Genomic DNA, 27,607 nt, shown 5'->3' on the forward strand with positions numbered 1-27,607 from the left:
CGGGGCTGGGAGGACCCACGCCCTCTGCCTGCTTGGTTCCATGAAGGGGATGCTGGGCCAGGGTTAGGGGGTTGCTGGAATTCGCTGATGTGGATTCTCTTCTCAACGTTGCAGAAATGCTGGGAGGTACACTTTCTAGGGCAGAAAGTAATCACATTTTTAAAGAACCAAAGTAATTGCTGGACTCAGCAGACTCCAGAGGATTTGCCCGAAGCGCTTTGCAAAGCAGCCCTAGCATCCCCTACCAGGACGGCTCAGAATTGCTGATGACAAAACAACTGGCTGAAGTCTCCCGGGTGCCTGAGGTTAAGAGGGCTCCCGTGGACCCTGCCTCCAGGAGAGACCGAGGGGATTCTCCACCCTGGATGGCTGCTGTGAGTTTTCTGAAGGCTTTGCTGGAATGCTAAGCCTGTCGCAGATCGCATGAACCTCGATTCACGATGCCACCCACAGAGGGACTGTGCCTCCGTAGCTCACCCTACCCAAGCCCTCCTACCCCACCCAGGCTGGGGAGCCTCTCTCTGGGGTTTGATGACTCCTCAGGCAGGGGAGCAGGTCTGCAGCCAAATCAAGTGTTCACCCAGCTCCACAGACATCTCTGCCCGCTGAGAACATTGCCATTCATTCATGTCAATCATTCATTATTTATTGTGAACCAAGAACTTTGCTGTGGTCTGGGATACAGCAGTGACCAGGAGAAGCAGTCCCCGCCCCTATACAGCTTATATTCTATCCAGGACAGCGGCACTATGACATCTGGGGCTGGATGACGTTTTGTTGGAGAGTGGAGGCTGTCCTGTGCGTGGAAGGATGGTTAGCAGCGTTCCCATCCTTTTCCAGTTGGATGCTAGTAGCAACTTTCCTTCTCCCAATTGTGACCCCCAAAAATGTCTACAGACATTGCCGAATCCAAATGTGCCCTGAGGACACACACACACACACACACACACACACACACACACACATAAACACCCCCCCCCCCAATACATTTAACATAAGGTTCACTATAGGAAGGGTTATAGACAAGTCCTGGGTTCCAATGTCTGCCATCTGGATCCAGCTAACCAGAGCTAACATTATTCTGTTGCCATTAACATTATTTTTTCCTTACATGACAACCTCTGTATTAACCATCCTTGCCCCATATTACAGATGAAGAAACTGAGGCTTATGAGAAGTTAAGCAACTAGCCACAGCTATTAAGTGAGTTGCTGAGATCTGAACCAGTGACCCCGGAATCAGCTTCTCTAGAGATGGGCCCAGAAATGGGCATTTTGTCATTTTTATTCATGGTGTTTCATTCATAGAATTAATTCTAATCAGAATCACTTTCCAAGCCTGTTGATTACTATAATGTGTGATGATAATATTGATGACAACAAACACCTTGTCGTTTATTTAGCACTTAGAAACCTTCAAAATACTTTTGACAGATTCTTCGATTCCACTTTCTCAGTTATTCCCCAAACCCCCTTCGGTGCTGCTCTGTGATTGGCCCTGGCGCTGCCTAGCGAGCTCCTCAAATTCACCAGCTGATTTTGCCACTGAGACTTCTCCAGTGTGCTATTGTCTCCTACAAATAATCTCCCCGCCCCCCCCCCGCCCCCGCTCCACCTGGAAGTGTACCGTGATCTGAGGGAGGGGAAGGACGATCACCCCTTATGAGGACCCAGGGCCTGCACTGACAGCCAGGAGTAGCCTGCGAGAGGTCTGGGCAGTGGCAGAGAGCGGGTCTGGGAGCTTGGCCGCAGCATTGGTGGGACCTGGGCAAGGCCCTTCTCTTCTCTGGACTTGGTGTCCCCGACTGTAAAATGAGGGTGTCAACCACCATCCGTGGCTTCGGAGCTCCTTAGAGGTGTGTGGTGTGTGTGAGGTGGGGAGAGAGGGCTCGGTGATGAGAGGGCCCCAGATGATTCTCCCTCCCACGGTCCCTCACACCAGAGCAGCTTGTCTTTTGTTTACAAGTCAAATTTCCACATAAGACCAGTAGGGGGAGATTTTTTTAAAAAATAACCCCGAAAAAGGCTTCCCCTGGACCCTATGGCCTCTAGTTTTCCTTTCAGCCCTAACATTTCAAAATCATGGTTGAAATTTGCAACAATCCAGCACTTACCACCTGCCAGACATTGAGCTGAGCACGTCACACTATTATATTACTTAATTCTGTCCATTGTCAAATGGCCAAACTGAGCTTCTCCCAGATTAAACTCCTTTGCCACAAGCCACCTAACCAGTTCCCTGGGGAGACCCGGATACGAGCTTGGCCTGACAGCTGCACGGAGCGCTTTCCAGCTGCCTGACCACTGGCCAGGCTACGACACAGACCACGGCGCAGGAGCTCCAGTCAGAGCTTCTCCCGCTCTCCCCACCCTGGAGCAGTTTAAACTGTGCCAGGGGTTTCATACGTCTCCCTCAGGTTGCATGAGGGTACAACAGAGCCTTAGGGCTTGGGGTTAGGTCCCCGAGGTAGGGTTGTGGGACAGGGTCAGGGCTCCTGTCTGTGCACTGGCCATGCTTACGGAGGTGCTACTATGTGCTAGGCTCTGCTCTAGGGCTGGAAACAGCAGTGGATGACACAGACCCTTATTCCTGCCTCCCTAGACCCTGCATTCTAAAAGGGAGACTCAGGCCACCAACAAGACAAACAAGATAAGGGAAATGATATGGACCATTAAGTAATGTTAAAAGTAAGGCAAGAAAGGGGGCCCGGGAGTGAGGAGGTGAAGGACAGAGGGCAGAGAAGGCCTCATAAAGAAGGTGATGCCGGAAGTAGAGACCAGGAGGGGAGAGCCCATTTCCCCCTATATCCTCTAGGTGGCAGCATTCTCTCATTCCCATTCTCCTGGGGAGCTTGCTTAAGTCTGACGCTATGGGCACCAGGGCTACTCAGCTCCTATAAAAATTCTGGTTACAATGGGGACTCTAGAAAACAATGCACGGAGAATTTCTTGGGTGTGAGTATTGTTTTGTTTCTTGATCCGGGTGCCAGACAGGTATGGTCACTATGTGAAAATCCATTAGCTCTAGTTATGATCTGTGTACCTTCAATAACAGTTTTAAGGGACACACACACCTGAAGAATGTTCCCTTAATCTCAATCAGAGCTGTCATTGTTTTCCCACCTCTTACTGATGAGAGCTGCGCTCCATCTTTCTTAAAGTCTGTGAAACACATTGGCACAGACCGAATGTCAGAGCCCTGCCTGACACGCACGCAGGAAGCACTTCTAAGCGCTTTTCCTCTGTGCACACCGCGGTGCATCGTTTGTGACATCAGTCTCGCTTTCTTTTCAGCGGAGGAGACCTAGAGACACCTGCCTAGCAATCTGATGGCCGGATCCTAGAAGTTTATGATTCTTCCCAACCTTTCACAGATCACTTGCTCAGACCTATTTTAACAGAAGTTCTAACAGCAACATACATTTCAGGTCTTTCCAAAGTGCTCCCCTTAGTTTTTACAGAACTCACTCTCCTTTGTTCTTCTAGTTCGTTAGTTGACATGTTAGTTAGTTAAAATATATAATCAAATCATGAGATTTCCTGGTATAAAAAGCCTTGGAGACAAACACAAGGAGCCTTAAGTGAGCACACAACTTAACTGGAAGGGGAGAAAGGCTGCAGGCCACTCGAGAGGGGCCTGCTGGCCACGAGGCCTCATCGGCTGTGGGCACCAGGAATGGAGAGCACGAGCCAGTCTGGAAAGTTGGTTCAGAGGAGGTTGGGTCAGAGAGCTGCTACTCTATTCTTTGGTGTTGGGGTCCCCAATATTATTTGTACACAACTATTGATGGGCTCGTGTACCCACTAGGCATTACTAGGAAATGCTTGGTGAGGCTGCCTTTGGGAACTCAGGACAATAACCAAAGCCATTCATTGTGCAACTTCTGGGTACCAGGCCCAGTGCTGGGTGCCGTACATACACTCACAGTAATCCTATGACAGCAGGACTATCACTTACTACTTAAACCCATCTAATTCTGTGGTTGGCTCTTTGGGGGCTCCGCTGGGTGGTTCCGCTTGCAGTAGGCTCAATCACGTGTCTGTGATGCGCTGCCCGTCGGTGCAGCTCTGCTTCTGGGATGGGCAGCTGTGGGTTAGGGTTACAATGGCCTCACTCCAGAGCCTCATCTGAGCACCTTCCCTCCTGGCCCTACGGCCAGTGTCTCAGCATTCCTGGGTCTGCGTCACTCTGTTGGGGACCCATGATACCCACCCCTTTATCCGGGGCAGTTTCCTCCTTCACACCCTGCATTTGGGAGGGCCCAGGACTTGGGGAACCTCCAGTTAGCAGTGGTCCAGGTTGGAGAACCACAGAGTCATCAAATGAGAGAGTGACAGCACAGAGCTGAAAAGTGGAGGTCAGCAGAGAAAGACAGTGACTTGCCCACCACACCTGCCCTGTCCTCATGCCATCAACAATTTCAGCTCGTCATCTAGCTAGCTATACATGTCTTTAGGGAAGCGTGGGATCCCTCTCCTGGATGCCTGCTCTGACCTCCTCTCTAGTCCACCAGTGTCCACTTTGTCCCTCTCCAATATGTTCTCAATATTGAAGCCAGGGGGCGTCTTTTCAAGACACAAATCTGATCATATGCAACCCATCTAAAGACACCCAATGGTCTTCCATTATGGCCTACAGGCCTGTGGGCTGGCTCCTGCCTCTCCTTCAGGCTCATCTCACACAGAGATTCTCCCATCTGGGTGCTGGGGCTGGCTCCTACCAGCTCAGAGAGCCAATTGGTAAATATTCAGGAATTTGTTGGTAGCTGGAAATTGACGGTGCTGTTGATTTATTTACGCCAGAGAAATCAACAAATGCTAAACATCAGTCCCCCATGCCTGCCCCCTGAGAGCTGGTTGGCAGCACACTGCTGCCCGCGCCCACTGTGCGGTTCCACCACAGGGTCCTTGCACATAACGGCATCTTGGCCTGGGATACTCTTTTTTCTTCTTTGCGGAGTTAATGTTATTTTCTTAGACCTCAGTCCAATTGCTACCTCCTCTGGGAAGCCTTCCTTGGTGTCAGAAGAAGTTAAAGCCCAGCCCTGAACCTGTCCTTCTTGGCTCGTATCACAGTTGTAGTTTCACATGTATTAATATGGTGAAGGATTACTGCCCATCTTCTCCACCGGAATGTAAACTGCATGACGAGAGAGAGCATGCCTGGTTTCGCTCACTACCTTTGCTTCACTCAGCACAGTGCTTCGTACATGGGAGAAACTCAGAAACCTTGCTGACTTCATGAATGAGTTCGAAACACGCACAAGGCAAGAAGTCCTGAGCGTTGGCTTCTGAGGCAGAGGCTGCTTTTGTTCATGTTTCTTTATATTGTCCAGTTTCTTTTGTTAGATTTGTTTTGTTACCAAATTCTGACCAATGCGATGGGGTGGAAACTATGAACTCCGTTTGCAGCCATGGCACAAGCGGTCCTCAATGTGCTCTCTCTTCAATTTGCATGGCAGGAAGGAGATGGGACACAAGACAGCAAAAGTCCAGATTCCTGAGATGAGATGCGATGCCTACGGGAGTCACCAGACCCTCCTTAAACTGTGATAGGAATGAAATATGCTTTTTACTGAGTTAATCCCTGAGAGTTTGAGGTTGTTACTGCAGCAGAACGCAACCTACCCTGACCTATAAGACATTCCCAGCTCTACCATTCACTCCTGTCCTTTGGCAAGCCACAATCTCTCTGGGCCTGTTTCCCTATTGGGAAAATGAAAGTGATCTCTGAAATCCTCCCCATGTTAAAATTCAGTTCTGCTTGTGTATTTTTTTTTCCTTCCTGACTAGCATGATATGCAGGCAGATATAAATGTTTGCTGATAAGAGAACCTTGTATATTTGAAACGCTGTCCTCAGATAAAAGTATTTTAATATCTTGGAAATTCAGAGTGACTACTCAGTTTATGTAATGACCCAATGAGTAAATTATTGATCTAAATAGCAATGGTGACATTTTATCGAGAGACTGGGGAACCTTCCAGAAGGTCCCCCAATGTTTCTGCTCTGTCTGCCCTTGTAGTCTGGTGGCCCCAGCATTTCCAATGATTTTCAGGCCTCCTCCTTAGACTGTCTCAACTGTTCCACTCGGCTGATTCTGTCAACCGCCTTTCTCAATAAAGATAACCTAGTTTTTCAAAGGGACCCCCTGATGCCTTTCCTTAGAGAGCTGCCATTAAAAGCTACTGCCTGAATATCAATAACCAAGAAGCAAAAAATTGCATCTTTGATGTAGCCAAGGTGACCTAGAGTCCTGATGACTTGACTGGGTTCAAATGTCCGGAGGTCTGCCCTAGCCCTGCCATGGGTCCACTGTGTGTGTGAAAGAGGCAAAAGGCAAGCTGTTCTTCTTGGGCTGGGGTCCCTCTTCCTGTTAAAGATGAAGGGCACTGATAGTCACTGTCATCCTAGTAACCATAGTAACAATGGACCACATGACAGCTGTCTGATCCCTATCAGACAGTGTCTGATATGAAATGCTCTTCATCCTTCCCCTCACCCCCACCCTGGATCCTGCTACATGGCACTGAGGTCTCCCAGAGGATCAGCTCCGAATGGGAGATCTGGACTGACAGCATTAATTAAACTCTTATTCCCCCAGAACACTTTGCATTGCCAGGCTCAGGAGCCAAGAAGGCCTCCCAGGGCAGCTCTTATGAGAGAGAATGCTAAGTCTACCACCAGGGACGGGGGTGCTTTGGCTTTGCAGTTGGCAGCAAATGCAGCTCAGCAGGCAAATGTGCCTGGCATACAGCAGGCACAAAATAAATACTTGGAAGAATCAATTGAATCAAATGGAGCTATTTAGCAAATGGGACTCCTTCCAACCCACTGGGAGTCTTGCATGAGATGATCATGTGAGTCATTCATCCTTTCAAGCAGTTACTGGGTGCCTGCTGTATGCACCCAGGGGTGGCTCTAAAGACACTAACTCACTGAATGAAACCCCACTCCCTGGGAGTGGCTAGGGCTCAAGGGCATGCTGGGAAATGTGCAGAGGGAAGTCAGAAGGGGTTGGCAGGGACCACGCCACAAAGGGCTTTGGACCTAACTGGAGGCTCTTGAGTTTATCTCTGGAGAATCTCTGGCGGCTTATATGCGCGTGAGTGACAGCGTCAGCTTTGCATTTCAGAAACATCCTTTTTAGATGTTCAGGACGGAAAGGATTAGAGGGAGACTACTGCTTTGACCAAAGAAACCACGTTCTAGAACTTCTGAACACCAGCCTCAAGAGAACTGGCAGCTCCTGCTTCCGCTTGGAACCTGGCTGACACACTGTTAGAAGCTCCAGCCAAGTGGGGGAGAATCAAAGTGCAACGAAGGACGGCCCACTTGTGCTCCACGGCAGTCAGCACCACTGCTCCCCATGTGGTCTGCCATCTTGGACATTCCAGCCCAGCGGACTGCAGTCCAAGAAGACACCATGTGCAGCAGGAAAACCGCCCAGCTGAGCCCAGTCAACCCACAAAATCATGAGAAGAAACAAAATACAGTGGCCCCTTGAACACCATGAGTTTGAACTGCTGAACTGTGTGGGTCCACAGACATGAGTATGTTTTTCAGTAAATGTATTTTCCCTTCCTTATGATTTTCTTAATAACATTTTATCTTTTTCTAGCTTACTTTATTGTAAGAATGTAGTACGTAGTACATGTAACATAAAAAATACGTGTTGATTGTTTATGTGAATGGTAAGGCTTCCAGTCAATAGTAAGCTATTAGGGAGTCAAGTTTTGGGGGAGTCAAATGCTACATGAGGATTTTCAACTGTGTGTGTTGGGGGGGTCTGCACCCCTAACCCTGGCAGTGGTAGGTCCCTGGTGCACGAAGAGGCACCAGGTGGTGGTCACTGCTGCCGCTCAGCCGGACAGGTCTGGCTGGAGCTATCAGTTTGGGGCGTCATCAACTTCGTGGGAAATTGAAAGCCCTATTGTGGGTGGCATTGCCCTCTCACACGTGTGCCCAGCATGCCCAGAGCACAGCCACTGGCTGCAAAGACTTGCTGAATCAGCGACCCCGCATAATGAAGAACACTGCCCATCACTGTCCTGGGATCTAAGACAACCCTCCTCATGCCTGGAGCTCTCCTCTCCCTGGGGAGCATCCCTCTCTTATCTCCCCCTCCGCTCAAGTGTGGACTCCTGGCTGCTGCACCTGATAGCCTTGTCCTTCTGAGACAAGTCCTTCCTCTAAGTGTAAGGGGTGGACTTGAACCCGCAAACCCGAGTGCAGTTCGGGAGGGCAGGGTTTTTCTAGCTGCCCCACAACCCCTCTGGGCCACGGCCTCAGCCTCCTCATCAGCAAGTGGACCTGAGAAGACCTGCTGCTCACATAACAAAGGTGAATTACGGTTCGGTGCTAAAGGAGATGCAGGTGTTTATAGAATCAGCCCAATCATCTTCCCCAGCACCGATGCCCTCCACCCGGAGCTTGCCGCTCTCCCAGGTAGCAAACGCCTGACAAATTCAAGTTCCTGAGACGGGACCCTCCAGCTCGGTGTGCAGGTGCCCGAAAGGCTCCTGGAGGAACCAGGGTGCTAGCCTCCTCACCAGAGGGGTGGCCAGGGGGTCAGCGGTACCTACCCTGGAGGAGCCAGGGGCGCGGTTCTCCCCCGCAGCAGTGTGACTGCGCCTTCTCGGCACAATGTCTTCGCACACAAAGCGCCAGGGAAGGCCTGAGGCATCCTAGGGTTCCTGCCACTGAAGGCTCTGGCTGTGGGGGTCGGGGGTCCAGTCACGTGTTGGCGGGAAGGGTGCTCGCGTCAGCGCGGTACTGAGGGCGGCGCCGCGGCGGGCTGGGCTGGCCCCTCCTCTGACGTCCTCGCAGCCGCCCGCCCTCCCCGCCCCTCCGCCCCTCCGGTGGCGGGAGAGCTGCCGACGCCCGAGCCCGAGCTGCCTGGCGGCGGGAGGCGGCGGGGCGGCCCGGAGAGGGGCGCGGCGGCGGACTGAGCCCGCGCCCAGAGCGGGCACCATGGTGCTGTCGGTGCCCGTGATCGCGCTGGGCGCCACGCTGGGCACGGCCACCAGCATCCTCGCTCTGTGCGGGGTCACCTGCCTGTGCCGGCACATGCACCCCAAGAAGGGGCTGCTGCAGCGGGACCGGGACCCCGACCCGGAGAAGGCGAGACCCGGCGTGCTCCAGCCCGCCCAACAGGTGAGCGGCGGCGCCTCGGCCTCCCGGGGAGAGGCGGGGTGTCCCGGTGCAGCGGTGGGACCTGGGGTGCGGGAGTCGGCGCGGCGGCTCTGCTTTGCGCCGCAGAGCTGGGCAGGGAGGGGGCGGCGGACCCGGCTGAGGGACCCAAGCCGGGCGGGGGTCGGCAGGGGTGGTCATTAGGCGATGAGAGACTTGGGGACGGGAGAGGAATGGGGACAGCAAGGGCTAAGCGGGAGGGAATGGGAAGGAAAGGGGAGTTGGACAGGAACTGGGGCTGGGAGTGGAATGTGGGGGACTTGGACGGGAGCGTGGGGGCGGGAGGAGCGGGGAGAGGGAGTCTGGGGTGGGGAATGTGTGGAGGGGGCTATGGGAGGGGCCGTGGGGAAGGTGGAGAATGAGAAGCTTGCAGAGCTGGGGAGAGGAGGAAGGGGACAGTGAGAGGGAAGAGAAGGTGGGGGAAGGAGGCATCATGGGCTGGTGTAGGGAGAGCAGTCACATAGCTGAGAAGGAAAATCACCCCAAACCAGAGGGGAGGGGCTGCTGCACAGGTGGGGGGCGGGGGTAGCTGCAGAGGGGTCAGCTGGGCCAGGAGTGCCTGGGGTCTGGAAAGGCAGGGAACGTGGAGAGGACTGAGGAGTCTGGCCTCACCCAGCAGCCCTCAGCTCCAGCCCAGCCAGAGGGGCTTGCTCTGGCTTCCCCCGCCCCCCTCCACCTCCCCGCCCAGATGTATCTGAAGATGTCCCTGGAGACAGGAGGGCTTTTATCCTCTGCACTGGCTTGTCTCCGGAGGCCCTTTGGGCAGGACATAAGGGGTGTCCCCACCGAACAGTGCAGCACGGGGCCCTGGGAAGCGGTTTGGAAGGAGCTCCCCGCATAGCCTGTGAACCCGGGATGCATCCCAAGGTGGGAGAGCAAAATGTCCTCTGGGGATCAGAGGAGAGGGTCTGGCTGGAGCGTTTGAGGAGCTGGCCTGGGCAGGGGCATGACTGAAGGACTCCCAAAGCCCTTGGGTTCCTTATGGAGCTTAGAGTCCAGGAGTGGCCCCACCGTGCTACAATTCCACGTTCCTCTCCATCAATTATTCAAACGCTCTGAGTCGCCTTGCGAGGGGCCTGCGTCAGTCACTGTATAGTGGGAGTAGGAGGAAATGGCTGCTGTCCTTGAGGCGCTGACATTCCAACAAAAGTGACACTGACACTGGCAGGAACACCAGCCAGCTGGGCAGCGTGGTGTGCGTCTGGAAATGGGAGGAGCGGGCTCCCTGCTGGGGAAGCATGGCGGCGGTGGATGTGCCCTTCTCCAGAAGCCGTGGCCTGCTGCCCCTCAACCTTCTCTGCAGCCCAGTGCCCTAAAGGGACCGCCATTCTTCTGCCTTTCCCAGTGGTGGCTCCTCAGGCACAACCCCTCCCCTTCTCAGAGAGGACCACTGGGAAGGGGTTGTAGTGAATGAGCCCTGGGCTCCCTTCCAACTCTTCCATCTTATTGATGACCCCCACAATGGCCCATAATCTGTTAAAAACAAACAGAGCGTTCCTCTCCCAGCTGTCAATCCCCCACCACTGCTCACTGAGTGTGGAACACGTCAGGGCACTCACTGTGCACTAGGCACTGTTCTATGCGCTCTACACTTAAGGCATTTAGCAACTCCATGAAGGACATATATGTTGATCCCGGTTTAAAGATGAGAAAGCTAAGGCTCAGAGAGGGTAAGTGACTTCCCCAAGGTCACTCAGCTAGAGAAGTTTTAGAGCCGGATTCTGGAGTCTACGCTGTTAGCATTCCACACCACTCCCTGAGCTTGATCTGGCAGCTACCTCACCAGCCAAACTCATGCCAGCTCCTCCTTTCATGGGCAGTCTGGAATTGTGATCCCTCTTAAAGACACCAACCCCTCCTGTTTCCCTCTGGCTTTCCACACCAATGGCTCCTTGTTATCCTTAAGTCTCTTTCTGTTTAAATTTTACGTTCTCAGGGAGGACTTTATCTCCTGCCCCATGTAATTAAGCACCCCTCCCCCATTACCCTATTGCATATGTCCTGTCCACATTCTTTTCTAACATTTGTGACAGTTGGACGCGATCTTTCAGATCTGCTGACTTGCATGTTTCTTTAATTGTTGACAAATAAATGCATCGCGGTGTCCAGCCCTGTGGGATAGTGTCTGAGTGATTTCTCCACACGTGCATGCAGGCAGCAGACCTTTGCTGCCCGGTGCTAGCTCAGCAGAGGCACATGAATCGGTGGTGGGTACGTGAGACCCATCCATCCACATCCCCTCACCTGGTTCCCTCCCACGTGACAAGGATCGGGGCAAGCTGGGGCTGCATCTTTGGGTGTGAATGTGGTGAAGCTGAGAGTTCAGTGTTCGTTGGCCTGCCCTTGTGCTCAGGCTGATGCAGCCATGACCCAGATAGCGTAAACAGACAAAGACAGCGCAGTTGACATTTCAAAGAAAATGACGGAGATGGTGTTGGGGTGGCAGGTGACAGCAGGGAGGTGGACATGGCACATGTTGACAAGGGGGGAGGGGTTGGGGAAGGCTCTTTGAGATGTTCTTTGAGGAGAGGGCATGGGGCTGGGAAGAAGGTTCTAGATTCCCATAGTCACTGAGGACTGGGATGTGTGCAGGATACGGTGTGACTGCCATGTCTGCGTAGTCACTGGCTGTGCTGGCTGGAAAATTTCCTTGGATTTGCAGGCCATGCCTAGGAATCTGATTTCTGGCCCCGAGTGGTTGGATGAAACTGAGGTTTGTAGTGACGGTGAACAGAAATCTGAGGTTTTCCAGGAGTTCTTAACCTCAGGTCCATACACCTTCCTTCCCGCCCTCTCCCCAGGGGTCTGCGATAGAATTTAAAGGCCTCAGGGTCTCGGAGAGGAAAACCTTACATCGTTATTTTCACTAACCTTAACTGAAAGCTAGCCTTTCCTGTGAGTGGGAATATAAACAGCACAGCACAGGAGTATTAACAGCAGCAGTGACTTCGTCCCCGAGGAGACCGCAGACGGCTTCAGAGCACACTGTGGCTGTTGCCGACTTCACAATGTCGTTATGCGCATGTCTCATTCTAAATCATGGCACTTATTAAATCTCCTGCCCGATCCTATTACTTACTGAATGAATAAGGAGGCGTACACTGAACTGTTTCACAAATGGATGTTATTAGATGTCCCTCTGTAGCCTCATATCTTTTATATTCAGCTTTTTCAAACATTTGGAAGACGTGTTCCTAGGCTCCTCCGGACAGCTGAAGGAACCCACGGACGAAAAACGGCCCAGAATCCTGCTGAGGAGGTGGGAGACGATGGAAGCCCTCAGTCTGCATCGCCTTTCACGCCTCCAGCCAGCGTCAGTGGTTCTTTGCTTTTCTGAAATACACGTACTGGACCCTTTATTCTGCCTCCTCAGACAATTCCTCAGCCTCACCATGGCAGTCTGTTGGGAGACACAGGGATTCAGTGTCACTACGACACCCACTCAGGATCTGGCAGGATCACCTGGGAACTCCCCCACTATTGTCAGCCCAGCTTCCAAAGCTTGGTTATTGTGCAGTAAAGTGATGGAAGCTGGGTTATTGTGCAGTGATGTGATGGAGGCTGGGTTACTGTGCAGTGATGTGATGGAAGCTGGGTTATTGTGCAGTGATGTGATGGAAGCTGGGTTATTGTGCAGTGATGTGATGGAAGCTTGGTTATTGTGCAGTGATGTGATGGAAGCTTGGTTATTGTGCAGTGATGTGATGGAAGCTGGGTTACTGTGCAGTGATGTGATGGAAGCTGGGTTATTGTGCAGTGAAGTGATGGAAGCTGGGTTATTGTGCAGGGATGTGATGGAGGCTGGGTTATTGTGCAGTGATGTGATGGAGGCTGGGTTATTGTGCAGTGATGTGATGGAGGCTGGGTTATTGTGCAGGGATGTGATGGAGGCTGGGTTACTGTGCAGGGATGTGATGGAGGCTGGGTTATTGTGCAGTGATGTGATGGAGGCTGGGTTATTGTGCAGTGATGTGATGGAGGCTGGGTTATTGTGCAGGGATGTGATGGAGGCTGGGTTACTGTGCAGGGATGTGATGGAAGCTGGGTTATTGTGCAGTGATGTGATGGGTCAGCTTGAGCAAGGAGACAGAGCAGAGAGGCAGAACAGGGCGTGTGTGTGTGTGTGTGTGTGTGTGTGTGTGTGTGTGTGTGATCATCTTCCCTTTGCTGCTGCTTCTGAAGCTGGCAGTGAGAGGCAGCCAGACGCATTGGTTCCTTCTCCCTGAATTTCCTTTGCACCCTTGTCTGGACTCACCGCATTTCTGGGTCCTTTCAGAGGAAGCCCTCTTTTTGGCTAACCTCAGTCACTAAAGAGCGCGGGGAGAACTGCCCTTTTCCCACTGCTCACCAGCCTGGACACCCAGCACTTAGCCGGAGTTGGGGTCCTGTTTTCAGAAAGCTTCCGTTTCAGCACCTGGTGTTTCTCCCGACACAGTGCTTACCTTGTACCCTTAGTGAACCTTCTGAAATGTGTGGCAGAGGTCCCCAGGCTGACCCTGGTGCTGTCACATGGAAGCTAACATGTGGTCAGAGGTTGTATTCAGGCTGCTTGGCCCCTTAGCAGGCTCCCCGGGCCTCTTCTATCAACCTCCACCATCCCCCACTGCCACTTACTACCAACTGAAATCCTACTCCCCTTCCTGCAGAGTATGGAAGACCGAGTGGCTTTGGATGGAATACTATGTGAGTCCGTTTGGGCCGCTAAAACAAGACCACAGACTGGGTGGCTTATAAACAACATCAATTGATTTCTCACGGTTCTGGAGGCTGGGAGGTCCAAGAGCAAAGCTCTTGCAGACTTAGTGTTGGGTGACAGCCTGCTTTCTGGACTTCTCACTATAATCTCCTATGGCAGAAGCGGCAAGGGAGCTCTCTTGAGCTGCTTTCATGAGGGCAATAATTCCATTTCTGAGGGCTCCACCCTCATGACTTAGTTACCTCCTAAAGGCCCCACCTCTTCAGCATATGAATTTTAGGGGGACACAAGCATTCATATTGTAGCAAACACTAATAGATTGCTTCCGGGTTTTTGTGAAATAATATAAATAAGTGCTGAATTTGTATTAAACAATATACTATGCATAGTGGAGTCTTTTTCTCCAAAATCGGGGAGCATATCTTTCATTTTTCTTGTATCCCTGACACTGTCTAGTGAGCTAGGCACATGATAACTCTTCAATGTATTTGACTTAAATCATCATCATATTGTGACACCCACCAAATAAGAGAGGGAAAACACAAAGGAGTGCATATTTTTAAGTTTCCATTTCCACAAGACTTGAAATCAAGCCAATTTCTTTACGGTGCTGTTGTTGGGGGCTGGTAATAGCTGGGGATGGGAGAGTGCTTCTGGGCTTTTGTTTACAAGCTCAGCCTCTTGACCTGGGAACTGGTTACGCAGGAGTGTATTCACTTCATGAAAGAACAGCTCTACATTTATGATTGTACTTCTCTCTAGGGAATTACGCTTCAGTATAGCATTTGTTAAATTTTGTCATATTGTGACCTAATGTTTGTGAACATTAATTTAGTATCAACCAATATTTTTATTACCAGGAGGACTTTGGGGCCATAATCAGGAGACACGGCCCTCCTTTTTGTGGTTAGTTGCACACTACATCCCTGGCCCGGGCTGCTTTCTGCTGCTCCTCCTGGGGATGGGGCCTCACGGCCATGAGTGTGGCCCCATCAACCCTCCCGCCCATTATCTGCTTCCTTAGACCATTGGAGCAACATTCGGACCACTTGTCTGAACTCCTACTCATCAGTGTGAGGATGGACCAGAGCCCAGATGCTGCATTTCATTAGCTAATAATAAGTTCATTCATTAAAAGTTGATGAGCGTTAAAGGTTAATGCTAAGCACTGTGATACAGCAATGAAAAGACAGGCATATGTTCTTTCTGATAAGTGGGGAGACAGACAATGAAGCCAGCAACTGCCAGGAAGCGTGTTCCTGGGAGGTACGGGGGCCATGGAAATGGGCATCCCACCTTCAGCCCAAAGCAGAACTTTCTCCGGTTCTGGTTGGCTGCTCTGCTGAGGCCTCCCCTGCCCCTCAGGTATCACAGGAGGCTCCATGAATTGCAAACCCCACTCCTGGAACTGATTTGACTCTGGGCTGCTGTGAGGTGTCACCTCCATGGAATCTTACCCTTTGAAAGGATTCATTCCTCAGCTGGTCTTCTGGCCAGTAGTCTTCTGTTCATGTAAACAAACAACAAGAAATAGATCCCATTTCCATAGAGAAATACAAAGTAGTGATAGTATAGCTAACATTTATTGAGTTCGTTTTATGTGCCCGGCACTGTACTAAGCACTTTAGCCATATTAATTGTATCCCCATGAACTTCAGAAACCTTTCCCGGAAGCTTTGGATTGCTTTGCTGCCTCTTACGCCCACCAGGCTTCAGGCACTGGGTGCAACCCAGGGCCTTCCAGAGACATTTATATAGTAGACATGTTTGGGCTGGTTGCTTAGCAACATGGAAGACAGTATGAATTTTTCATCAAGAAATTAGCATAGATTATTTCAAGGAAATGAGCACATACCCTCTGGAAACACGAGGCTCTTGGAAACACGATGAAGCCCCTACGCCTGTGTCCATTAATCCCTTTCCAGGGGCAGGTCTCAGACCTCTCACATCTTCCCTTCCGAGTTTCTCCTCTGGCACAGTGTACAGATAACTCAGGTGTGTGGCCCTGTCTTCATGGGACTGATGCTTCACTAGCACCCTTTGTTAACACCAGTAGAAAACATTGCGGCACCCTCAGAAACATTCAGATGTTCAGATACTGGTCCAGGTTACCATCAAGCACCTGTGGTGCAGGAAGGAATAGAGAGGCCATTGGACCACAATGGAAAAACCACCTGAAGAAGAAATCAGAGGGGGCTTAAGGCAACGTCAGAAGGAAAGGGAGAGGCCAGAGGGGTGGGGAAGCAGCAGACCCAGAAGGAAATAAAGAGCAACTGACCATCCAGAGTCTGGGACCAGCAGGAAAAGTCACAGTGAGCAGAGATGATCCCTGTACTGTCCACGCTATTTGAGTGACAATCTCCCACTTCTACCTTACTGGTAGTGCAGCTGTGTTCACTGCCTCTGGAGCTTATTTCTTGCTAACAAACTCTGGGAAACCCTGCTTGGAGGATGGAGAAGAATAGCTTCACAGAGACAGGCTTTAAGAACTAAGGGATTCTGTATGTGTATGTCACAGTCAACATGCATATTCAGACAAAGGGCTCCCATAACCCATTCCATAAGAAATAATGTTTATAGATTTCTAAAGGAAAACAGATGAAAAGGGTAGCTATATTCCTTCCTCTCCCCTCAGTTATGTTTATTGAGCATATATTATGTTTGGAACTGTGCTTGGGGGTGTGGAACTGCCCTCTTCTCAATGACGCAGTGACCCTTTCTTAGTCCTCATAAAACTTATGGTGTAGTGCGGAAGGGGGAGGGGGCGCAAGAGTTAATAGAAGAAGAGCAGAAAAAATGAAAATGTGTGATGCTATGAGAGTGTGAGATGGAATTCCCAGTCAAGCTCAGGGAAAGGCTTCCTGGAGAGAGTGATGGCCAAGCTGAGAGCTGGAGCTGGAGGAGTTAACCAGGTCAATGGGGTGGAGTGTGAGGGACTCCAGAGAGAGGAATGAGCCTGTGCAAAGGCCCTATGGTAGGATAAAACCTAGCACTTAAGAGGGTCTAGGGAAAGGCTAGTGCACCTTAAGAGCAGAGAGCAAGGGGGAGCTGGTGTATGATGATGCTAAATAGGTGGGCATTGTAGACCATGGACAAGTTCACTCATTCATGCATCAAACATTTATTAATGCCTATGTGAGGGTTATTAATACTTCGGGCATATCATGAGAAGGCAGAATCTTAGGAAAAGACAATAATGTTGGAAAAATAGAAGGCAACAGGAAAGGAGGAAGTCCAAATAGGAGATAGATTGACTCCATAAAAGAAGCCATAGACACAAGCTGAGCAGCGCTGTGAGAACAGGACAGTATGGCCATTTCTCATTCTTAGAGTTGCCAGGAGTCAGAACCACTCAACAGCACATAATATGCGCACCTATGGGGGCCACTGACCTATGTTCTGATGATTAAAGTTACTGTTATTTTCAAAGCTTTTTAAAAAATTGAGCTAAATGGCGCATACAATTAACTATTTTAAAGTATACAAATCAGTGGCATTTAGCACGTCACACTGTGTGCGGCCACCACCTCCATCTAGATCTAAGACATTGTCATCACCCTGAAGAAGACACTTCCATTCCTCTCGCCTCCCCGAGGCCCCGGCAACCACCCGTCTGTTTTCTGTCTGTATGGATCTGCCTGTTCTGGACATTGCACATCATTGGAATTATAAAACATGTAACCCTTCATGTCTGGCTTCTTTCCACTTAGCACAATGTTTTCAAGGTTCATCCACGCGGTAGTAGGTATTAGTATTTCCTTTTTATCACTGGATGATATCCCGTTGTATAGATAGACCTCCTTTTGTTGATGGACATGGGTTGATTCTACCTTTTGGTTATTGTGGATAGTGCTGCTGTGTACGTTCCTACCCACGTGTTTGTTTATCTGTTTTCAGTTCTTTCAAGTATATACCTAGGAGTGGACTTGCTGGGGCCCTATGTTTAACGGTGTGAGGAACTGCCAGACTGCTTTCCACCGTGACTGCCCCATGTTCCATTCCCACCAGGAGTGTAGGAGGGTTCCAGTTTCTTCACATCCTTACCAGCAGTTGTTATTTTTTTTTATTATAGCCATCCTAGTGGGTGTGAAGTGGTATCTCATTATGATATTTTCTAAGCTTTTAATTTAAAAAAATTCAAACTCTCATTTTTAAAGTAATCATCGGTATCTGTCAAGTTTTTAATGAACATTTGCTCTCTGTGTTGAATGCCGATAACAATGAGTCCACGTGGGCACATCCATGCAAAGGCCTCATTGTTCATGAGTCTCAGAGGAGGAGTGGAATGTGTGGCCGTCCTGGCTCCCTGTTCTCCTAGCAAATTCACACCTGCTGCTCCCTCCTTTAAATATGTTGCATGTTATCACTGTCACCTTCCCCCCGCCCCCAAGATTTAGCCCCTCATGGGTCCCATCTGCCTCACCCAGGTACCCAGGGGCTCTACAAACCTGGGTGCAACTGAGGTGATATCGACTATTCCTTCAATATCGTTTCCCCAGGATTGACATTATCAGGCCAAGATCATGCTGGAAGGAGCCTGGAACCTGTGTCAGTTCTCTGCGCACACACTCAGACCTTCCCACTAACGGGCTCCCTAAGTGCTAATTAAGTGAAGGGTGTTTTAATTGATTTATATTATAAAAATTCCTGGGAGATGTTTCCATGGTACTTAAGGGTATCACAGTGGTATACAGTGATATTTTGGGAAGCTAATTGGGACTTGGGGGCGGACTCGGAATGCATTATGATTTTTCCCATTTAAAGTAATAGAATACAAGTGGCTGCTGTCTGAAATTCACTGGCCAGTATAGTCCCATGAACAGATGAGAGTCAGATAATGAGGGGTAGTTGTATATATGAATATGAATAAGAAGAAGGGGAAGGGTGTCCTATGGGAATTCTGTGAAATTGAGTTTTAGTGCATCTGGCATAGTCCCTGGAATATTTTGACACAGTTCATTGACTCCCTCGCCCTCCACTTATTCAGTCCAAGACATACTTTTTCTCCACAGGAAAACTGAGCTTGGCAGGTAGCAAGAGAAAGAGGTTGAATGACCGCAGGGGCCAGTGAATGGATGGATAGATGAATGGGGAGGAGGGATACTTGGGGCTGTTGCCTCAGCTTGCGGCCAGAATAAAATTCACAAGGACAGGAAGCAGGAGAAGGCACCAAACTGGTTCAAGAATCTCTGCGCCTGCCTGCAGTGGCGCAGCAAGGAATCAAGACAAGCTTGCAGGGTGTGGCAGCCTCACTTTCTATTGGTTCCCTTCCTTTTGAATCTCCCATCGCTCGACTACCCTGTGGACAGTTTAAAACCTCTTTAGCCACAAGGCCAGCCAGATAATCCCCAACAGCCACATTTGACTTGGAAAAGCGTTATAAACCACACAGTTTGGGACTGGCTGCTACGAATGGCATAATGAGGGAGAAGTAGGTAATTGAGGCAGGCTTTGTGAAGACATGGCTTTTCAAATAAAGTGAAGAATCGTGTTGCAGAAAGGATGGCATTTGGAAAGGAAAGGAGGCTGGCAATAGCCATTTGGTCGGGGCGACTAGAAGCGTTGGTGGAAAGAGCTGCACGTGTAGAAAAAGTTCAGGTAGCTCGAAGCTCAGTCTGTGTGTCAGCCCCTCCACCTTTCTCACAGTGCACCCCAAGAATCTTCTAATGCAGCCTCGTTGCCAGCAAGTCACTTCACATGGAAGAAAGGGCAAGGCTCTCAGAGAGACATACAGCAAAGGCAGTGGTGGTACATCAAGAGACGAAACTCCATAGGAAAATACCAGCAGGATTGGAAGGCTTTTTGGCATGCTCCTTGCAATCTCGTCATCTGATGAGCCCGTCTCTTACTATGCAAGTGGAACAGATCCTTTAAATAGCAACATGACCCTCGCCCTTTACAGGGCAGCCTCAAAACCAAGCACACAGAGACTAAGCCAAAAAGGACAGGAGTGAAGAGGAGATGAGGTAACCCATTGGTAACCACGGCATGGTAGATTTGAATTTGATTTTGGATACCTACCGGAATTAGGTATCCAATAACAATCTTGGTTTTTTGAGACCACTCAAAAGAGGAAATTACCTCTTAAAGGAAAAATGTTCATTTTATGATCAAGCTATTGAGATATAAGAGGAAGCAAGTTAGACTTAGACCCCAAACCTGAATTTGAATTTTGCCTCCACCCCTTTCCAGCTAAGTGACCTTGACCTTGCTGAGCCCGTTTCTCATCAATAAAACAGAGATGAGCACAATAAGGTTCTCTAAGGTAATGTTGATGACTACACTTTTGGAAGCACCCAGCACACTCGGCACTGGACTACTAATCAGAGTATATTTTAGGCACCTGTGAGTCATTTTCTTATTTATTCTTTGTCAAAACAATGACTCGACTGTACGTTCATTATGTAGGAAAGAGAGAGTCCATTAAAAGTATGCCAGGCATGAAGAATGAAAGGTTTCTGTTAGTGTGGGAAGGGGAGCACGAACATCCCACTTCTCGAATATTCACTTATGCAAAACTTATTTCTTGATCACCTACTATGTGCACGGCACTGAGTTAGCACTGAGAACACCGCAGTGATCAGGCAGACAACATCCCTGCCCTGCTGCAGCTCATGTTCTAAGGGTAGAGATGTTCTCACACAGTCGTACAAATGAATACAAATCTACAGCTATGTTAGGTGTGTAGGGGAGGTCAGTGGGCCCCCCAAGAAGGAATAACTGATTAATGCTCTGATCGTCAACATTTTTGGAGATTTCCTTAAGCCTGTCACCCCTGAAGCCCACAGGTGGCTCAGGCAGGGCACTGGCCCGAACCTGGTTGTCCCCGTGGCTCCAAGACTGGAAAGTGGGGTTGACACCCCTGGTGTGTTTTCAGCTCTCTGGGCCTCGGCCTGAAATCCAGGCAACATTCTCAGTGCACAGCCTGTCCCTAGTGGAGGCACATCAGGGCCCTTGGCCTCCATGGGAACAGAGAAGGGGTGACTTTGGCTGCTGCCATGGTTGGGAAGAAACCAAGTCCCTGTGACTCCCACAGGCAGCCTTGAGAGGCGGCACTAATCACAACTGTACGCGAAATGGTTATTGGATTAAGAAATGGCATTAATCATTAAGTTGCCATGAAAACTTCTGTAAAAGGATTTGACTTATGTACTAGATGGGTACTCTTCATTCCCATCATTTTACTGTTCCCTCTGCTTTATGAAACTTCCCTCAGTAACCTACTTCGAATGTGCCATCTGCTACTCCTAAACGCTTACTGATAGGGTACTCAAGCAATGTGAGCTATTACTATAAACCCTAATAATTAATCATATTAAAGGGAGAGTCTGTGCATCAGAGAATGTGTACAAATTGGCAAAGGTCAGGACCAACAATGACAAAGCCCTCTGTTTGCACAAGGCCAGATGGTTTCAAAACTGCTTTTGTTTTCCCGTTGGATCCAGCCTCCAGTGTGGGGCTCTGCGCATCTTGAAGCCTTGATACGTTCGGGCCAGACAGACACACAGGCTGATAAGAAGGTGCGATTATTGTCCTCAAAAAGCTTGAAATGAGCTGAGGAAAAAATAGTTGCCATTTATAGTACCTTGGAACCAAATGCTCTGATGTTACTGACCTTCAGTGACCAAATCGCATGTTTGTGACAACATTTGTAAACTGTTGGAATGTTGACTCATGTGGCGCAGAAGGGAGATACCGTAGGTTTGCATCTAATTTAAAAGAAGGAACAGCTATATCTATGGCTGATACTCACCAGCTGTGAGTCAGCCCAAATGACAGCTGGGAGGAGAATGCTAGGAGCAGCCCCTTAGCGGCTGTCCCTTAAAATCTCCTTGCTGACCACTCACATGGAAGTCACATGGAAGACCCAGACTGTTCTCCCGTGATGCTCGGGGATTATGCTTTTTCAGAAGAGGTGACCTGAGCAGCGATCATGGAAGTACTTTTTCTGACGCAGCTCTCTCTCTCCTTCCTCCCTTTCCCTACACATCGCTCCACCCCTAAGCACTGTCGAATCTTCCTTGGAGGAGTCGCCGGCATTGCTGCTTTTCCTTTTTTATCTTGACAGGTATTTCCTGGCCTAGTCCTTGCTCCCTCTTACCTGGATATTCCCACCAGGCCTCTGGCTGGACGTCTCACCTCCAGTTTCCCCCTGCATGCACCTGCTACTTTGATGTACTGAAAATACCGTGTTGCTCATGTCATTCTCCTGTTCATGAACTGTCAGTCCCTCCACTGTTGATAAGATAGAATTCAAAATTGTTTGCTAGGCATTCGAAGCCATTCGTGGTTTGGCCTCACCATTCCATTTCTCCCACGCGTCCACACCTTCTCTTCGACTGGTTTGTCAGACTCACAATGCCCCAAGTGTGCTCTCTGGACCCATGCTGCTGTCACTCTCTCCATTTGAAGCACCTCTCCCTCTCCTATCCATAGTCATCTTTGAATGTTGGGCTTAACCCCCTCCTCCAGGAAACCTTCGTTGATCTCATTGATGATGAGAAGCTCCTTCTTAGGCCTTCTGTAGCACACAGTCCAGACATTTGGCCTTTTAAGACTACCTTCTATATTTATTTATCCTTTTATAAGTATGCACCAGGAAGGGCATAGAGCTTTTATTTTGCTTATCAAGTCTTACTCATTGGTGGTGGCTTCCTGGAGCCCTAAGCTGGGCAGGCTGTACCTGAGCACAGCAGGAAAGGATGCGTGAATTGATTAGTCATGTCTGCCACGGGCATAGGTAGGAGAGCTATGGCATAAGCACTTCCTATTTCCGGTTAATGGGATGGTGTCCATCATTGGATGATAAATTTCTCAAGGGCAGGGCCTTATTTGCCGGGAGCCGGTCCATGCTTGCTGTTTCAAGGGACCTGGCATATATGGCATACTGTTCTTAATATGTTTGCTCACCTTCTTGGCACTATGTGTTTTAACCAAGGTCTCTGAGAAAGGTTGTTTTCCCCAGGTAGGGATTTTCCCCTGAAGTTAGGGAGGGAATAAAACCCCTCAACTAAGTGCCAGGCGGGTAATTAATCCCTTTAACTACGAACAATCATGCTTAAACTACATAATCTTTTCTCCCTGGAATGGAGATAAGAAACGCCCTAACCTTTGTAATAGAGATTGATAGGATTAAATCAACTGGTATAAATACAGTTGTAACAAGACAGAAAAACTCAGAACTTAGAACAGAATCAAGAAGACAGAACCTACACGGAGCCTGGAGACAGAAGAACTTCGCTGGAGAGAGCATGCCGGAGGATCCTGGAGAGGGACTGGCCTCGGAGCCTAGAGACAGAGCCTAGCGGGAGAACATGGCAAGGGATCCTGGACTGAACCTGACTACAGAGATTGGCAGGAGAACCTGACTGGAACCTGGACACTGAACCTGACTGGAGAGCCTGGACAGAACCTGGCTGGAGAACCTAGTGAGGGAACATGGCTACAGAACCTCGCTGGAGATCCGAAGTAGAACCTCTCTGGAGATCCGGGCTAGAGATCCTGGCTAGGTTGCTGATCAACTGAACACTGTCCCCGTGTCATTCCTTCTTCGCCGACTCCGAGAACCTCTCTGGAGATCCAGACCAGAACTTGGCTGGAGATCCGGGCTGGAGATCCGGGCTAGAGATCCTGGCTAGGCTGCTGATCAACTAAACACTGTCTCCGTGTCCTTCCTTCTTCGCCGACTCCGTCCACACCTTTGGGGACCCCTGGACCTGCTGGGGTTGGACCCCGGCACTTATTTATGTATCTTCTGTGGTCTGTTTGGCTAGAAATCTAAGGGTTGCTTAATTGGAGGATTTTGGCTTAAAACCAAAATATAAAATACTAATTATCCTATTTTTAAGTCACACTTTACAACTTGGCTGTTTTTGAACCTGCCAGGTTAGAAATTGATGTGCCTTCAAGTGTCTGCACATAAGTGGGTGTATGTCTTGGGATAGTGGTTCTCAGGACTTATTTTCCTTAATGAAGGATGAGATTCACATGCTCAAAGGGTTCTACAGAATTCACCTCCTTTCTGTCCCACTAAGGAAAGCTAATCAGAATGCAGGAAGTATTCTTATGTAAATAACCTTAAATGTGCTCTAACCAATTTTTTAAATGTGTAAAAAAAAAAGTATTAAATTTCAATACTTAGCTATTTGTGCCTGGCCAGCTCAGCCAAGGGTTCGGTGAGCCTGAGGGGGGCGGGGGGAAGGGTGGCGAAGACAAAGAGAATAAGCTGGGTCTAGGTGGATCTTCCTGTGCTTGACTAAGGCCACAGAGAGAGAGATCCAGACAGCAAACTGAGCCTTTATTTTATAGCCAGAGGTAAACAAGGTAGTGGTCACCATAGTTACGATGAGTTTCACTTGTTTTGCCAGCACTTGCTACACCTCCCACAGCCCATTAGCTTCCCAGATAGGATCTAGGGAGCATCATAAGGTCAAGCCTAATTATGCTAAGAGGGCTGTGCCCTCTAAGCTGGGTCTTGTTTGTGGCTTTGCCAACAGGTCAGTCCTAGGCTTAACCCTATAGCCGCTCCCTACAGCTATTATTTTAAAAATAGTGGCATAACACAAAGGTTAAAAGTTGTTGCCTTTGTCAGTGGTTTCATCAATTAGCTGATCATCATAAAATCAAAAAATCCTATAGCTGATCTGGTAGAAGAATTTGAATTCAATGTCAAGGAAACTGGTACATAATGAGATATGTCAGCCTTTAGTACCAAAATGACTTTTCCATATTAAAAACATAGCCCCCACAAAGGAGACGCTAAGAAAAATGCTTAAAGTATTCAAATGGACACTGTTGGTTAAGACCATAGAGATCAATATTCAACATGTATGTTCCCATCCGACAGAGCTATTGCTGATGTAGGGCTGAGATATCCCTTAGATATTTGGATTCAGTTTAACAAAGACTTTTAAGGCCCTAGTAAACCAATTCAATGGGAGCAGGGGAGCAAGTGGAAAATTTGGAAGTTAAAGTCTGCCTGGGAGGCTTTGCTCTGAGTCAAGTCCATTGCCAACAGCCCTGCCAAGGTGGCTGGAGATGGGAGAATAAGGATGGATGGGGAGGTGGGGTGGGAAGGCTGTGTTTGAGCCCCAGATTACTGATCGAAGGGGTTTTCTTTGACCTTTGAAAAATTCCAACTTTGAAATAGTGCTTATGGCGAGCATTGAGGTTACAACATAATGTTGACATCTTGGCTCATGTCACAAATGAAACACATTTTCTGCACAAAGAATGGCAAGCCCAGATTTAGAACTGAGCCGTAACAAAGCTGATGCCCAAACATCTAGGCAGTTCATTAAAAAACCCAGACAACTAGATGCAATAAGAATGGGGTCATCAAACTAATGATGTGGCACCTGTTAGCAAATAAAAAACAATGATCTGGACATTTTTATTTTTACCTGTGTATGGTTAGCATCAAGACATAGCCTCAGGGAATCATGTAGTGCATGGTTAGCAACGCAGGCTTAGGGATGAACTTGGGTTCTGAGCCCAGAGCTGTCTTACACTAACTGTAGAATCTTGGACAAGTTTCAAACTCTCTGAGCCTTAATTTCCTTCTCTGTAGAGAAAAGAATTAGGTTATTTTTATTTATGTATATTGGGGTATAGAGTAAGAAAATATTAGGCACTTATTTATAGGGTTGCATGAGGATTAAGTACAATGAAGTCTGTAGCACTTCCAAGAGAATCTGGTCATAGGAAGTGGTCAAGGGATGGTGGCCATATTGATGGCATTGTGGTGTAACTGATGAAGTCCATGCAGGATCACCTATGAGAAGTAAATCTTTAGGTGGGATCTTGCTATTTTGTGGTTTCCAGTCCCTCGGAGTTTTGTTTAATTCTGTTTCCTCCAAAAATGTTGGGATAATGGCAACACTCATTGTCCCTCCTCTTCTCAGCGGGCTTTTAGCTTTAGTTGCACCTGCTGTTCTCTGAACACACCACAGACTTTCAAGACACTGCCTTGGCCCAGAATGCCATTCTCCCACCCCTCCATCTGTCAAACTGCTGCCCAGGCTTTGGGGGAGGACACCCTACCAAGAGTCAGAGCCTCTGAATCTTCCTTAAAGTCACCTGTCTCCAGCACACACACTACGGCCTGCACCCTCCCCAGGCAAAGTTTAATGTGTTTCTATGGTCTCTGTCTCATATTTTTCTGGTCTCCATCATAGCAGTTATTATACTAATCCCTCCACTGCCCACTCCTCCCCACCCATATATTGTGTGAGGGCAGTGACCGGTGTCTTTCATGGCCTCCATCACATAAGAGGTTCTCAATGTTGAATCATAACTGATGGAATAAATGAATGGATGGCTGGGGTAGGAGGTGGGACATCTTCCTCCAACCCCAGCATGCTTTTCCTTAAATCTCCCCAAGACCTTAGAAAGGTAACAGATTATTGAATGTTTGGTTCCTTGGTCTGACGCAGGCATGGAAGTACATGGATGATCTGGAAAACCTATATATGCTCCATAGTCACATGCCTGGGTCCAAATCCCAGCTCTGTGTCTAGTTAACTGTGTGACTTTAGACTTATATCCTCGGTGCCTCAGTGTGTGGATAGCAACACTGGCTCTATAAAGTGGTATAACAGTAATCCCTCCCTCCTGAGGTTGTAAGGTTTAAATGGAAACTTATGGGTAAGACGATTAATTCTAGATATGATTTTCCTACGAATTTTGGGTTAAGAAGCCTTTAAATTCTTAGTAGACACAACTCTTCCTTCTACTCAGCCCATTCCCATCTGTCTCTGTCTCGATAGTACTTCTATCTAAAATTGCCTTTTTAAATCTACTGGTTTCTTGTTCCCTACTCCACTGGCCATGCTCACTCCACGAGGAAAATGACTGGACAGTGTTATTTCGCAGCTGACCAGCATCTTAGAGATTTAATAAATACTGAACCAAAGATTGGATGAATGGTAACCAGCAGAGACAGGGTTTGCACTGGGCCTGGCTGTCATTCCCAGCTGTGTCTCATTCCTGCCTGGTTGGAAGAGGCACATTTACCCAACTGACAGCAGGGCTAACCCACCAGCAGTAGTAGCTAGGGGTTAAGACGGTGGTTGGCCAGCCCTTTTAGATTTATAATTATCACTGAGGGGAAAGAAGAGACCAGCGGGAGGTGAGTCTCCAGGGAAGGGATTTGAGAAAGGATGGGACACAGACTTGTAACAAACAGAAGAGGAGGTGTTGGAAGGGATAACAAAAGATGATGGGTGGCAGGGTTGCCATGGAAACACTGCTTGGCGCATGGACCAGAAGATAAGCTGCTTCAAAGTAAATTTCAACTTTGCAGCTTGAAATATGCTCCCCCCCTGGGACCTGACCCCGTGGGTTAGCAGATAAGCAGCCAAGAAGCAGATTATCTGGTCCCAGCAGCTCCCTAGGCTCTGGAGATCTACCAGACAAATGTTCGTGGGGAGCCGAAAGGACTTGTTTAAGAGATGGGGAGGCTGTGCCTGTGAGCAGCTCACCATGCCAGAGGACATTTCTACATCTACCCAGCCTTTCTCAAACCGGGCATTCTCATCTGAGCCTTCGGGAGCGCCCACATCATGGCCATGCTAGGAGCTTCTTAGACATGCGAATTCCTCAGGCTCCACCTAAAACCTCTGAGTCAAACCCCTTGGGGGGTTGCTCTGGGAATCTGAATTTTACATTTTCCCAGGTGAAACGTATGACACCAAGTATGGGCACCAGCGTTTACAAGCCT

The 27,607-nt window shown here is 49.0% G+C and overlaps 1 protein-coding gene across 1 annotated transcript in view; it reads left to right on the top strand.

The window, feature by feature from the left end:
- The first annotated feature begins 8,842 nt into the window (after positions 1 to 8,842).
- The window catches only part of SYT13 (synaptotagmin 13), a 36,866-nt gene continuing 18,101 nt past the window's right edge, over positions 8,843 to 27,607 (top strand). Inside the window, exon 1 of the mRNA XM_059709583.1 lies at positions 8,843 to 9,155. Within this exon, the coding sequence (XP_059565566.1) occupies positions 8,973 to 9,155 (183 nt within the window). The 5' untranslated portion in view covers positions 8,843 to 8,972. The remainder of the gene's footprint in view (positions 9,156 to 27,607) is intronic.

This window comes from Myotis daubentonii, chromosome 9 (genome assembly GCF_963259705.1).
Source record: "Myotis daubentonii chromosome 9, mMyoDau2.1, whole genome shotgun sequence".
Classification (NCBI taxonomy): Eukaryota; Metazoa; Chordata; class Mammalia; order Chiroptera; family Vespertilionidae; genus Myotis; species Myotis daubentonii.